The 13,387-nt window shown below is 48.2% G+C and overlaps 1 protein-coding gene across 1 annotated transcript in view; it reads right to left on the bottom strand.

The window, feature by feature from the left end:
• TOGARAM1 (TOG array regulator of axonemal microtubules 1) overlaps nt 1–13,387 on the bottom strand; it is an 871,068-nt gene that overhangs the window by 20,184 nt on the left and 837,497 nt on the right. Inside the window, exon 21 of the mRNA XM_086937344.1 lies at nt 1,439–1,525. Coding sequence (XP_086793470.1) covers nt 1,439–1,525 — 87 coding nt within the window. The remainder of the gene's footprint in view (nt 1–1,438; nt 1,526–13,387) is intronic.

Below are 13,387 nucleotides of genomic sequence, written 5' to 3'. Positions count from 1 at the left end.
GAGGATGAAGATAGAGTACATCCATGCCCAGAGGTCCCACCTGCTTCTTGATGTCTCCTCTGCTCCAGCCCTTAGAGACAAATCTTCTCCCTGTCACGCAGGGTCCTCCTGGAAAAAGAATGGCAAATATCACAGGAGTCAGGTACATGAGAAGCAGGCAGACAGAGTATCGCATACTCTGTGGGGTCTAACTTGGCCTTCCTACCACACGGACGGCACTTGTAGAATAAAGCTGGCATTTCGACAAGATAGAGGTGGTAAAACTGGTAAAAATAGACAGCAACTGGAAGAGGAAGACCCCAGACGTCGAGTGAAACACAAATCTCACTGAAAAATATCCAAAAATTGAAGATATACCCAAAAAGGTAGAGCTCAGTGCTCCAGGGTCCTGCTTGCAGGAGCCGGTAAAAAGAATTGAAAGTAACTTGCCTTTGGCTGTGCATCATGGGATACCGAGGGTCTCTGCAGGGTTCCTTAAAGGCACGGTATCCCTTTTCCATACACATAATGGCAGCCTATGAGGCTTGTCTGTCTCTCCTCTCCATCATGCAAAGGATTTTTGTGAAGGGGAGTTTCTATATGTGTGGTGAAACTCAGTAAAATGTAATGATATTTGGCTATCCTTTTCACTTCTGGAAGAAGTGCTGGCCAATGTAGCCTTGTTAATGTTAGGCTGCATTATTTGTCTTTTATTTTCTCTCAAGTGTCTAAGCAGGACTGCAGAAGAAGACAACTTAAGAGACTATTTTGATTGCTCCGGGGTCCCCGCACATGGGTGGGACTATTCACAGATTAGGACTATACACAGAGATCCCCTACTATAGAACAATATTTTTTATGTGCCGTCGGATAACCACTATGAATAGGAAAATTAAAGATTCCCATTTGTAACTGGTAGTCAGTATAATTTATAAGACTTATGAAGTGACACATAATATGAATATTTGTGTACAAGGTGCTTCTGAAAAATATTGCTTTGTTTTTATGAACTGGTGTCTTCCTAGTGCACTAGTAATTCTGGGCCTTATAGAAAACGACCCCCTATATTGTACGAAAGAAAAATATATACAGTTTGAAGATCATAACAATAGAAAAGAGTAATGAATTAACAATTTCTTTATAAGTGATTCAGACCCACTGAAAATCTTTATTCACTCAAAAGTGTGCAAAATCAGCTGCTGGTTTGCTCGTTAAAGAAAATGCATTATTGGTAGCTTTTTCAGCCATCATATGAAAGTAAATTTAGATTATTCAACGATGGGAATGAGAAAAGAAAGCACATTGATATTCCCTAGCAACTTCAGCCTGTTCAGTCAGTGGGGAATGCATAGAAACAAAGTTGTTCAAGACTGACTGAGGAAGAAAGTTTGCAAAAATAAAAGGAGGCTATTTTATGGGTATGGGAAGTAAAATTCCAAACAGCAATATTAAAACTTACCAGCAAGCCTTTCAGTCATGTCTTGTTTGGCTTTTCCACTTAGATGCTGAGCCTTTGAACATACGATTGGAAGAAGCAGATAACTGTCTAGAAAATAAAAATAAAACACATTTGCAAAAATCGTGAAAAACGTGTACTGCTGTGAAAGAAAGAAATTGTAGGTATCACACAATGTTCCTTAGCAGCCTAATATATTTCACCAGGTAAAAAATGACAACTTTAGTATAGGGGAAAACGATACATTCTTAAAAAAATATTCTGAAGTTCTGCAGCTCCGAAGGAAGGAATACCACAACTGGGAATTACACCTTGCACTATCCGAATTTCTCCTAATGTTGACAGTGAAAAAGAGCCATTCAGAGAAAAAAATATTTTAATTTACTATATGCGCACATGTACACCAAGTTCCCTTTTTTTTTTGTTTAAATCTTTTTATTAGGGTTTTACATTTCAGGTCCCTATGCGGGACATCCAATCGATCATAAGTCAGTTATTACACATAAAATGGTTACATAACTTCTACATACATAATACACTGTCAACAGTTGGGTTCCGTTCCGTCACACAGGATTATACAACGTCATACGCAGATTTGCTAGTGAGTTAGTTTATTGTATGAAGTTGAGTCCCACTATAGCTTGTCTCTTCGGCTATGTAATAGTGAAGACTGGTATAAGTATCTCGTTCGTGTTTACACATATGACCCCTTACTATACAGTCAACCGTAATATGCGATAGGTAAGTCGGTATCTAAATTGCCGACCGTAACTGAACTAAAAACTGTGGGAGGAAACTGTCTCCAAAAACATGAGGAAGGGGGAATCATGAAAGGGGGGCAAGGGCGAATGGTTACGGTGGGCAGAGCGTGTGCTGGCTGTTGGTCCAGAGGGGTGAGGGCTGCGAAGGCACTGGGGGGAGAGGGTGCAATCTGTTGTGGGAGTATAGGCTATTCCCAGTGTGGTTGGTCGCCCGTCTCGTCACTCATCTGCCGGGGAGCTCACTCTTCTGGTGCCTGGTCCGGCGGACCAAGGTGTTGGGAGGGGTTGTGGGGTCGCGGCGGGGACTGCCCTGGCGTCTCATCTATTGTTGTCTCTAGTCGAAATTGTATGAGCAGTTGTGCCCATTCTAGGGAGATTGGCTTTTTGCGTTTACCCTTAAACTTCTTCCTCCCATATGATTTCTTCTTCTGCCGCCCCCCACTTGTTTACCGCACCTATCTAGGCTGCTTCCGGGGGGCCCGAGGGGGCTCTCCAGTGCATAGCTACAGCTCTCTTCACTAGGAGGAGAGCGAGGGATGCGAAGCGCCATTGTAGTTTTTCAGATTTTTTCTTTTTGTAGGTTCCCAAGGCACACACCTCCCATGTGTGGTAGGTTAACCAGTGTGAGGAGTGTTCGGTGTATCTTGCTCCAATATTGTTGCAGGGATGGGCAGGCCCAGAACATGTGTTGGAAGTTCGCCTCCACTAACTGACATCGGGGACATTTAAATTGTGTGTCTGGATAGTGCCGGTGTAGTTTGTCTTGTGTGAGATATGCACGATGCAGTATGTTAAACTGTATGTTTTTAAACTGTGCATTCCTGGACACCTTTTTAGGGTACTGCAGAGCGCGTGCCCACTCCTTGTCATGGAATACCCTGCCCACATCTTCTTCCCATGATTGCCTCAAGTTGTCTAGGGGGACGTTAGCCAGTTCCCTGATGGCATTGTAGTGCCACGTTACTAGGTGTCTACCTGCTCCCATTAGGAGTATCGTATGAAGTACCGGGTGTGTTGGGGGTTCTCCATCCCGCAAGTTCCATAGCTGACGAGCACTATCTAAGAGTTGCTTATGCGTTCGAAAGTGCCCTTGTGGGAGGTCGTACCAGTCGACGAGTTGCTCGTAAGTTTTCAGTTGCCCTTCATGGAACAACGCCTCTACTTCCGTCACATCGTGATCGGTCCATACCTGCAAGGCTGCGGCGGTATAAAATTTTTCCCCCCGAGGGAGCCTCATTAAGGGTAGCAGTGGGGAGTAGAGTGGTTGTCATTTCGACATTCTATGGATTCGCATCATGCATTTGCGAGCTATGGAGACCTATATCGGGTGTGTGGGTCGGTTTTGTGCCCGGCAGGAGCATTCTCCTGATGACGGGAAGAGGTAGCCTGCCAGTCTCCGTGGTCATTTCCCCTGTACATCTTTCCGTTGTCCAGTGAGAAAGCCACTGAAGCTGTGCAGCGAGGAAATACGATTCAAAGGACGGGGCTCCTAGACCTCCACCGGTGGTGGGTAAATACAATGTACGCAATGCTACTCGGCGTCGGCCATTCCCCCATATCAGCTCTGTGAGCAGGGTGTCTAGTTCACAGAAGAAGGACCGGGGTGGGATCACAGGAAGGTTGGCATACTGATAAAGTAATCTGGGCACCACTATCATTTTTGCTATGGCCACCCGGCCTATGGGTGCCAGGGGTAGAGTCTTCCAGAAACCCACCGCCGATCGTAGGCCCACCAACACTTTACGGCAGTTACCTTTATATAGATCTGTCGGGAATGATAGAGCCGCACTCCCAGATATCTGGGGGCCGCTTCGCTCCATTTTAAGGACTGGGTGTCAATCCCTATGTCTTGTGGTGCTAGGTGGGGGTTGAGTGGGTAGATCGACGACTTCTCCCAGTTGACTCTGAGACCTGAGGTGTCCCCGAATTCTTGCAGGGTTGTCCATATTGAGGGGAGATCTACCATTACATCGCGGACATAGATCAGCAGATCGTCCGCGTATAATGATACGCAATGTGTCGTTTTCGCGATTGGAACACCCCACGTCATTCCCTCTCGACGTAGCCGCATGGCCAGGGGCTCTACCGCTAGCGCAAAAAGAAGGGGGGAGAGTGGACATCCTTGCCTGGTCCCCCTCTCCACCGGGAAAGGAGCAGAGATGAGTTTGACAACTCTCACTCTGGAGGTGAGTCCCTCGTATAAGAGTTTCGTGTATGTCATCAAAGTGGGGCCAATATTCAGCCCCCGGAGGACAGCGAACAAATGGGACCATGTCAGAGTATCAAACGCCTTCTTGAGATCGAAAATCAGGAATCTGTCCTGCACCCTGTCTTGGATGTGGAAGAGCAGTCATAGATTATGCGAGGTGTTGCGCCTGGGTACGAAACCGCATTGTTCAGTGTGTACTAGGGTGGGGAGAATTCGGCTATCCTGGTCAGCTAATATCTTTCCCAGAATTTTACAATCGGCATTTAAGAGCGTGATGGGTCTATACGAAGACGGGAGCGTGGGGTCCCTATGGGGTTTCAGAAATGTCACCATGGATTCGCGAAATTATGCGTGCAGGATACCTCTGGACAAGACTTCCTCATATGTGGATGCTAGGTGGGGTACTATCTGAGCCGCAAATGTGCAATAGTATTCTAGTGGGAACCCGTCCATCCCTGGTGTTCTTTCTTGCCAACGACCCAATGGCGCGCTTTATATCGGAGGATGTGATCTTACTACCTAGGTCTTTCCTATCTGCAGGGGAGATTGTGGGGAGCGTCAATGTGCCCATAAATTGTGTTAGCTCGGATTGTGTCGCCGGTGCTGGGTTGCTGTACCCAGCTGTGTAGTAGGTAATAAATATGGGCAGGATGTCTAGTTGGGAGTGTTGGAGACGCCCTGTCTCATCTCCCAGTTCAGTGATGGGATGCGATTTTGTGTCCTGTTTGATCACCCATGCCAGTAATGCTCCTGCTCTATTGCCCTCCCTATGTGGCCGTGAGGCATACACGTGAAAGTTGTATTTTCGTAGGTCCCGCAATGCTTCTGCGTGCGCTAGTTTCGCCGCCGAGAGCTGAGCTATGGTGGTCCTCCCTTGATCCGTACCACGGGATAACTCTGCTAGCGTGGTCTCTGCTTTGTGTAGTGCCTGGTCTAGTGTTCTCCGCACCCCCACTACCTGTTGGATACAGTGTCCCCAGGCGCTAAACTTATATGCGTCCCACTCTACTGCCCTCGAAGAGTTTGAGCCTGCATTGCATAGAAAGTGTTCCCTGATGAAGTCCCCATGTATTTGACGAAAGGCCTGATCAGTGAGGCATTCCTGGGGAAGTTTCCATGTGGGGACTGGGGGGTGGGGTGGTCTCCATCGAAGGGTCACAATGTGTGCGTCGTGGTCCGATACTATCCGCCCCAAATAGTCAGTGCATTGTATTTTGGGTAGGAGATCTGTGGAACACAGGAATCGGTCGAGTCACACCCGTAGGTCATGAGGAATGGAGTGAAAGGAGTACAATCTGGTGTCTGGGTTTGTGTACGCCAGGCATCTGCCAACGCCCAGCGGTCTACCGATCTTCGGAAGCGTTCCGTTTGTTTGTGTGCTGGGGAATGCATTGGTGGAGGGTGCGACCTATTTAAGTGTAAATCTAGCACACAATTGTGGTCTCCACCTAGAAGCCAGGGTATCATCGTATGACGGGCTAGCACTGTGGTCAGCTTGTCCCAGTATTGGTCTTGTGGGGAGGGGTCGTACACACAACCGAAGAGTATTGGTTGACCTTCTAATAGGCCAGTTATGATTACATACCGCCCATCCTTCTCTGTCAATCGGGATTGCTCCTTGAATGGTACACCAGGTCTGATCCATATCAGTGTACCTCTGGCGAAGGCAGAGTATGTCGTGGCACGAACTATGCCTCGCTATTTTCTCTGAAGGCGGCCACCCTCTTGCTCCGTCAGGTGTGTCTCCTGTAGGAGGGCCACCTGTGCCTGTTGTCTTTTAATATGGGCGTTTACCGAATATTTCTTAGTGGCTGTGTGCATACCTCTGACATTCAAGGTTACACATTTTAAGTCCGTGTTCGGTTTTAAGTGCCATGCTTCACCTAGTCAGTCCGTGGTCCTCTCTGGGTGTCCGTGTCCTCACAGCCGGCCCATCTCCTTGGCCCTTCTCCGCCCCATATACAAGGGGGTGTCTGCAGTGATCGTGCCCTCCTCCTACCGCCCGCCCCAGGATATCTAAGAGACTAAAGATATAAAGGGGGACAAATCGTAACTTTGGGGACCATTCCCAAATTGGGGGACCTATTGCTAGGGGCAATATTCCAAACTGTTTATCATTTGTGTTCTTTAGTTCGTTGTTGCGCGGTGGTGGCCGGTCATCCTCCTGGAGGCTGCAGACACCGCTCCAAAGTCAGATGTACGTCGGAAGTGAACCCTCGGGTCTCTCATTCATGCCTGGTCTTTGGCACTGATTTGGAGCAATGCTGGTCAGCGCGGTCCTCGTGGTTAGTCCTGTCGGCTGTCGCCATCGCGTGACCGGACGTCTGGGCAGCAGTGTTTTTACCTGGCAGTCCATCTCAAGTTAAGCCGTGTTTATTGTGAGGTCCAGGTCTACATGCCGCTGTTTGGGGCGTCACTTTCAGGGGCGATATGGAGCCTTCACGGGAGGCAGGTGCCTCACTGATCTCGTCTTCAGAACTGAATAGGTGAGGGCCTCCTTCCACGTCCGAACCCCCCTCAGTGGGGTCAAGGGCGGCCACCGCCTGTATCGACTTCTTGCGTTCCGCTATGATTTGTGTGAGGTTCGGGGAGCCAGATCCGGTTGGACTAGATCTGACACTGAGCTGCGTTAAGGTGACTCTTCGGCCCTGTCGCCGTGACCGTCGCTGTGGTTGACCGGTTTGTGCGTCCGCTGTGGGCGGGCGTAAGGATGTGTGCTGCTCCACTCAGAAGTCTGCATCCTTCGGGTCCGAAAAGAAGTGCGTAGTGCCATCGTAGATGATCTTGAGTTTGAGTCGAGTTTGGAGTCTGGAGAAGTGTGGTTTTACTGCCTGGAATGTGGCTCTCTGTTGTTGCACGGCTCGGGAATAGTCAGGGAATAACATTACCTGTTTATCCTCCACCTGCAGTCGCCCGTGTACCCTGGCAGCACAAAGGATTGTGTCCCTGTGTTGAAAGTGCAGGAGTTTCATCAGGAATGGTCGCGGGGGTAGGCCTGGCCTGGGTCTTCACGCTGGGACTTGGTGCGCTTTTTCAATGGAGAAATAGGGAGTCAAGTCTTTGGCTGGTGTAAAGGTTGCATTTCCAGGCCGTGATGTATTTGATTGGGTCGGTCCCTTCCACCCCCTCTGGTAGATTCATGACTCGGATGTTACTCCTCCGGGAGCGTCCCTCCAAATAGTCCGTTTTTTATTCCAGAGCCTTGATCCGGGATTGAAGTTCTTCGATAGCGTGCTGATGTTGTTGTACTTGCGGTTCTATTGCTTTACTGTCTTCTCACTCTGGGTAACTTTGTCCGTTAGCTTCCTATGGTCGTCCCGGAGAATGTTGAGATCCGTGGCTAGGGTATCAAATTTATTGTCCATCGCCACTCTGGATTTTCTATGGCAGCGAGGACCTGATCTAATTTTCTGGACATGGAGTCTTCTCTGGTGAGTTCCTCCCTTGAACCAGTCGGTGCTGGTGGCTAAGGCGCCATCTTTTGTTCTGCCGTGTGGGTGGTCCCCACTGCCCGCCGACGACCCATGATGGGGGGCTTTGGATCCTCTTCGCGAGTCCTCGTGACTGAGGACAGTCAGGTGGGGTCCCGCTCCCGCGGCTATTTACCCAGTTGTAGCTCCCGTCACTTGTGCCTGTTGTAAGGACTGGCTCGCATTGGGAAACCTGGGCGTTGCTTCTCTGTGAGTTGGTAGCTGCTGATCTTGGGAGGGGGCCCAAAGGCATCTCACAACGGTGACGCCACGGCCCTGTGTCTTGGGGGTGAACAGTTCTGGTGGGCTTTGCACCGTGTAACAGTGGCGTCGATGACAAGCTGCGTCCGATGATATACTTAATGTCCAGTTCCATGCCGGTGTTATTGCCGCTCCGTGTCGCCCCTCCAATCCTCCACACTGGGGTCGCACAACCCTTGGATGCCTGCCCATAGTCATTGCGCCCCATTCCGCTCCCTCGTGCTCCGCGGATTGCTGGCAGGTGCAAATGAGGAATGGCGCGCATTTAAGTCCGTGCGCAGCACATGAAATGGGGTATTGATCAATATATCCTCCACTCCCCGGTGTGGGGCTGGGGTATTACCCCGTCGGGCTACGTGGTGTGCTGATGTGGCGGTGTGCGACTGTGCTCGCCGCCTCTCCCGGTTCTGCCAGGCCTGCCCAGCACGCTCGATCACAGGGGTCCAGATCGCCGCAGGATGTCCCGGGGCCTACGCGGTGAGGCCTCTTCTACGCTCATTGCAACTGGTGTGCCTGGCTTCGGCTTCGCAGAGGGTGTAGCGCGGGATATATGGGCCTGCGCCAGGGGCGCGCAGTGACAGCCGCCTTTGTTGCTTAGATGTTGCTGGCGCTCCCCTCCATGTCCCGGTCTGGCATGCGCCTTCCCAGCGCCTCCCGTGTGGAAATGGTGAAGACGAGAGGAGGTATCAATGCATGTGGGTGCTTGAACTGTGCTGAGGGAATCTGGCCGATGTCACCATTCAGCTCTTCCAGTGGCGCTATTGTGGGCAGCCTTGAGGGAGTGCATGTGGTTGTTTTTGTTTTTTTCCCCGCGTATGGGCCACAGCGGTGGAGATGGGCTCCGGCGGGAGCAGGCCTCCCGCCGCGATTGCGGTCCGTCGTAGCTCCCCTGAGCCCTTCACTCAGCAAGTGTCAGCCGCTGTCTGGGGTCGCTGCTGCCTCACCTGGGGCCTGCTGGCATGTCGCTGGCTTTGGTTGTCTGTGGTCCGCCACCCACGGTCAGCCGCAGGCGCCGCCGCTCTAGCAGGGGGCCGCCATCTTAGAGGGCTGCACTCGGGAATCTCGTGCAAGGCTCTCCGGGCGCGCTGTGGCTCGCGCACCGGTGTTCTGAGCACATCGATTATGAAGTGTTTCAGATCAATTAAAATGGTAACAGCACATCAATTATGAAGTGTTACAGATCAATTAAAATGGTAACAGAATCAATACACAGAGCTCCCCATGCAGATTATGTCATTTGGTGTAGAATGCACATGACAAAAGTGGTAGCTCTCGAAAGTGATTTGGAAGGGGGCAGGGAGATGATGAACCTTTGGTCCAGCTCGCTGCCCACAACTGCTGTCAGCGGACACAGAAACCCTTAATTAATTTTTTTATCGGGGGCAGGGTTTGACCCAAGACCCATGCAGAGGGACCGGGAGACACATCTTGTTACAAGTCTCTCTTGGCTTTGTTCTCCTATGCAGTCCACTTTCACTTAGTGCTCCTAGTGCTGGGCTTCTCCTGCAATGCTAGGCACACTCATTCCCTCTCTCAGCAGGCAGACAGGCTTCTAGGCACTAGACCAATACTCACCTCCACAGCAGCCTTCAGGTGATGTCTCGTCATGACTACAAGACTGACTGACAGCCTTGGATTCACAGGAGCGCACTTAAAACTCTGCAGAGCGCTCCCTTTCTTGGCCAATAAGAAATCAGGATGGGGGTGGGGGGGGCAGGCGATTCCACTTTACTTTTATAAACCTTTTCCAAACAGAGGACCACTTCAGGTAGCTGACCTTTCAAATGCGCTTCTCAGCCTTTGTGTATACTGATCCTCACAGCAAGTAGCATTGCGGCTTTCTCCAAGCCAGGGCACAATCAAGTGTGAGTTTTCAGCACCTGGCTGCCATAATTTCTGAAATTCAATGAACAATGGGGGGACCCTGTGTCCCTCAGAACCTGGGTATAGTTATGCAAACAAAAGCAATGGTTCTGTCGGGTTTAAACAGCTATTTCTTATCCACATAATTCAATTATCTGAGTTATTCTTTACAATTCTCGAACGTTAATGTCAGAGCAATTTTATCCGTAAGGAACACACAAAAAACAAAAACCGGGTTGATGGGTATTAGGTTGTTTTATATAAATTGATTCATTCATATATACCCACACATCGATAACAAGCTGTCAACAAGGTGAAGTTTTAGGGAGATGCAACTTGTTGGAGAAATCTATGGTTTGTTAATCCCACTCTATCTATATGTTCTTGAATATAAGGTTCCTTCAAAGCTAGTGCTTGCAACACACCGATTCTCATGAAAATGGTGACAGTACCAAGAAAGGGTACCTTCCAGGACAACAACTGCACGTCAGAATAATATAATCTGGTGGCACAGAAAGAGGACCCATAAGTCGTGTTCAAGTTCCAGGCTGGCACTGGAGGAGTCACCCTCTTCTGAAAGCCCTCAATTAAAGGTATTTTGAAAAGTCCAATTTTCTCGGTTTTGCATGTGTGCAACCGCAGCCAAATGTAAACTAACAAGGTGTATGCCAACCCTGCTTTTTGCAGATGTAAAAGATAGCAGATTATGTCTTGCACGGATGCCTTAAGGGGTCTATTTGGGGACTCTAACAGTAATGTATATAGCTTTTCCACTTTAGTGCATACCGAACAAGTTACTTACATAGGTAACACATTATCGGTTAGAGACAGGATCTAGCTGCAGATTCCTTACTTTCTAATCCTCCCCAGGCACGAGACTGGATCCGTAAATGTTTTCTCATAGTCATAGCATGGTCGGGCATCGTGCGACTCCGAACCGACACTGTCCACTGGATGTGATGTCAACACAGTCCATATAACTCCGGCACTGATGTCAGTTTCTTTCATGATTAATTTCAGCTCCCAAATCGTGGAGCCACATATAGAAACAGCCTATTGAAACAGTGTGCTAAAATAAAACACACCATTGTGTCAAAAAATCACTGGCTTCTTCATTTTCTTTTCTTCCAGGAAGTGAAAACCATAATAAACTCTTGAAGACAAAAGAAGACTCAGTTTAAAGAGCGGGAAGGACGAGAGGGTCACTAAGGAATCTGTGGCTAGATCCGGTCTCTACCAAATAATGCGTTACCGAAGGTAAGTCACTTGTTCATCTGATAGAGACATCCAGTCACAGATTGCTTACTTTAGAATCAAATACCAAATCCTTACCATCCCGGGAGGAGGGTCTGCGAATTGAGACCATGAAAAGTCTCTTACTATAACAAACCTGGCTCAGTACAACAGATATAGACCGGACATTCATAATAATTTATATGAGCAATAACAAACTCTAACAGATAAAAACCTGCAGAAGGAACCACAGGTAAGAAAAGTCGGGAGACATTTTAACCATGGGAATAAAATACCCATACTAGTATGACAAATCAGTGTCAGAAGCCAACCAACAATACGAGTATACAATTATTTGCACCCCTAATGGCATCCGAACCATGCATTCTCACCTCACAAGGACTGTGAACAGAATCTCAGTAACAAAAGTCATAAAAACATTAAAATCATGGGGTTAACATTACCTCTGCCAATAAAACAACTTCGTCAAATGACCCCATGAAAATAAACCCATTTGGTCTTATATCCAGACCTAAACCGCATGTTGGAACCTGTGGAACACAAAGCAGCAGGCCATGCAAATGGGAAATACCTTAATGCCATTTAAAGTCCCCTTCTAGCCATGACTAGGAAGGGACTTTATATAGCAAAAATCAATCACATAACGAATGTTCTTTTCAAAAAAAAGTTGAAGACAACAATAGCAGCTATTGGCATAGAGGCAGTCTTTATAAAGGAAAAAATATTGAGATGATGCAAATACCCCTCGGATATACTATATATGTATTTTGACATAGGAGTAAAATAATTAAACACCTATGTATCAACAAAAGAAAATTCATGTTTAAAAATATAAAAATAAAGCCAAAGAATCTGCGTCAATACTGACATAACAGTATGGAACTATAGTGGGATCATATCACTTTGGAATGCAACGACCATCCAACCTGTCAGAGTAATGCAAGTTGTCTGATAAACCATCACTAAGCAACAGTAGTATAAAGTTGAATAAGATATTAAGTATAAGCCGACAAAACCCAACTCATCCTCTCCCTCACCAAGGAACCCACCATCAACAGGCGTAATTTCCAATAAGGGATGAAAGGCGTCGCAATCTGGATGAGCAATAGCTCCCGGAAGTTCAACCCAGAGAAAACAAATCTTCATCCTCTGCGCCACCCCCTCCGTATGGGACAACACCTGTTGGTCCCCTGCCCTCGGAAACACACCCATCCCAGCCCCAACAGACCACGCACACAACCTTTGCACCATACACGACTCTTCACTAACCATGAACAGCAAGATCAACGCCGTTTCCTCCACATGCTTCAACACCCTCCGCGTACTTCGCATGACCTTCATGTGGATTCCCCCCGACTCCAGGAAGACCGTCAGACACGCACTCATTACCAGCAGCCTTGACTATAGAAACGTCCTCTACACCGGAATCAATTAAAAACTCCTCCGCAAACTCCAGACTATCTAGAACGCTGCAGCTAGACTTATCCCACGACATAACCACATCACCCAACCCCTCTGCGATCTCCAGTGGCTCACCGTCGAAAGAAGAATAACCTTCAAACTACTCACACACGCCTACAAATCTCTCCACAACACGGGACCCCAATACCTCAACGAACGAATCTCCTTCCATGACCCCAAGAGAAACCTCTGCTCTCCCGACCTCATCCTAGTCACAGTCCCACACATCCACAGGCCAGAGAAGATGGCAGATCCTTCTCCTACCTTGCAGCCAAGACCTGGAACAAACTCCTCCTCCACGTTCGACAAAGCCCAATACAGCACCAGTTCAGGAAAGGACCTCAAGACCTGGCTCTTCAAATGACCAACAGAGCTGCTCACCCCTCCCCCCAGTATGGTAAAGAAACCTTGATAGCCCAGAGAAAACCTAGGTTAGTATGTGACCTTACTTTTATGAATGAGATGATCTAGCAAAATTCCCCCATACTGAAACCAGAAACTTTAAAGGATTCCACAATAAAAGAATCCGACTGATCTATAAAATAAACATCAATTTGTATATTTCATCAGGGACCACACTTCCCAAAGTGTGAACCCAACCTAACTGCAGGTATTTAACTCATGTGTTGAGGATTATTCATAGATAATATTGTGGCTTCTCCTAGCACAATTA

This window comes from Lissotriton vulgaris, chromosome 9, assembly GCF_964263255.1.
Source record: "Lissotriton vulgaris chromosome 9, aLisVul1.2, whole genome shotgun sequence".
Lineage (NCBI taxonomy): Eukaryota > Metazoa > Chordata > Amphibia > Caudata > Salamandridae > Lissotriton > Lissotriton vulgaris.
The sequence above is the reverse complement of the archived record's forward strand: the minus strand, read 5'-3'. Positions and strand labels throughout refer to the sequence as shown.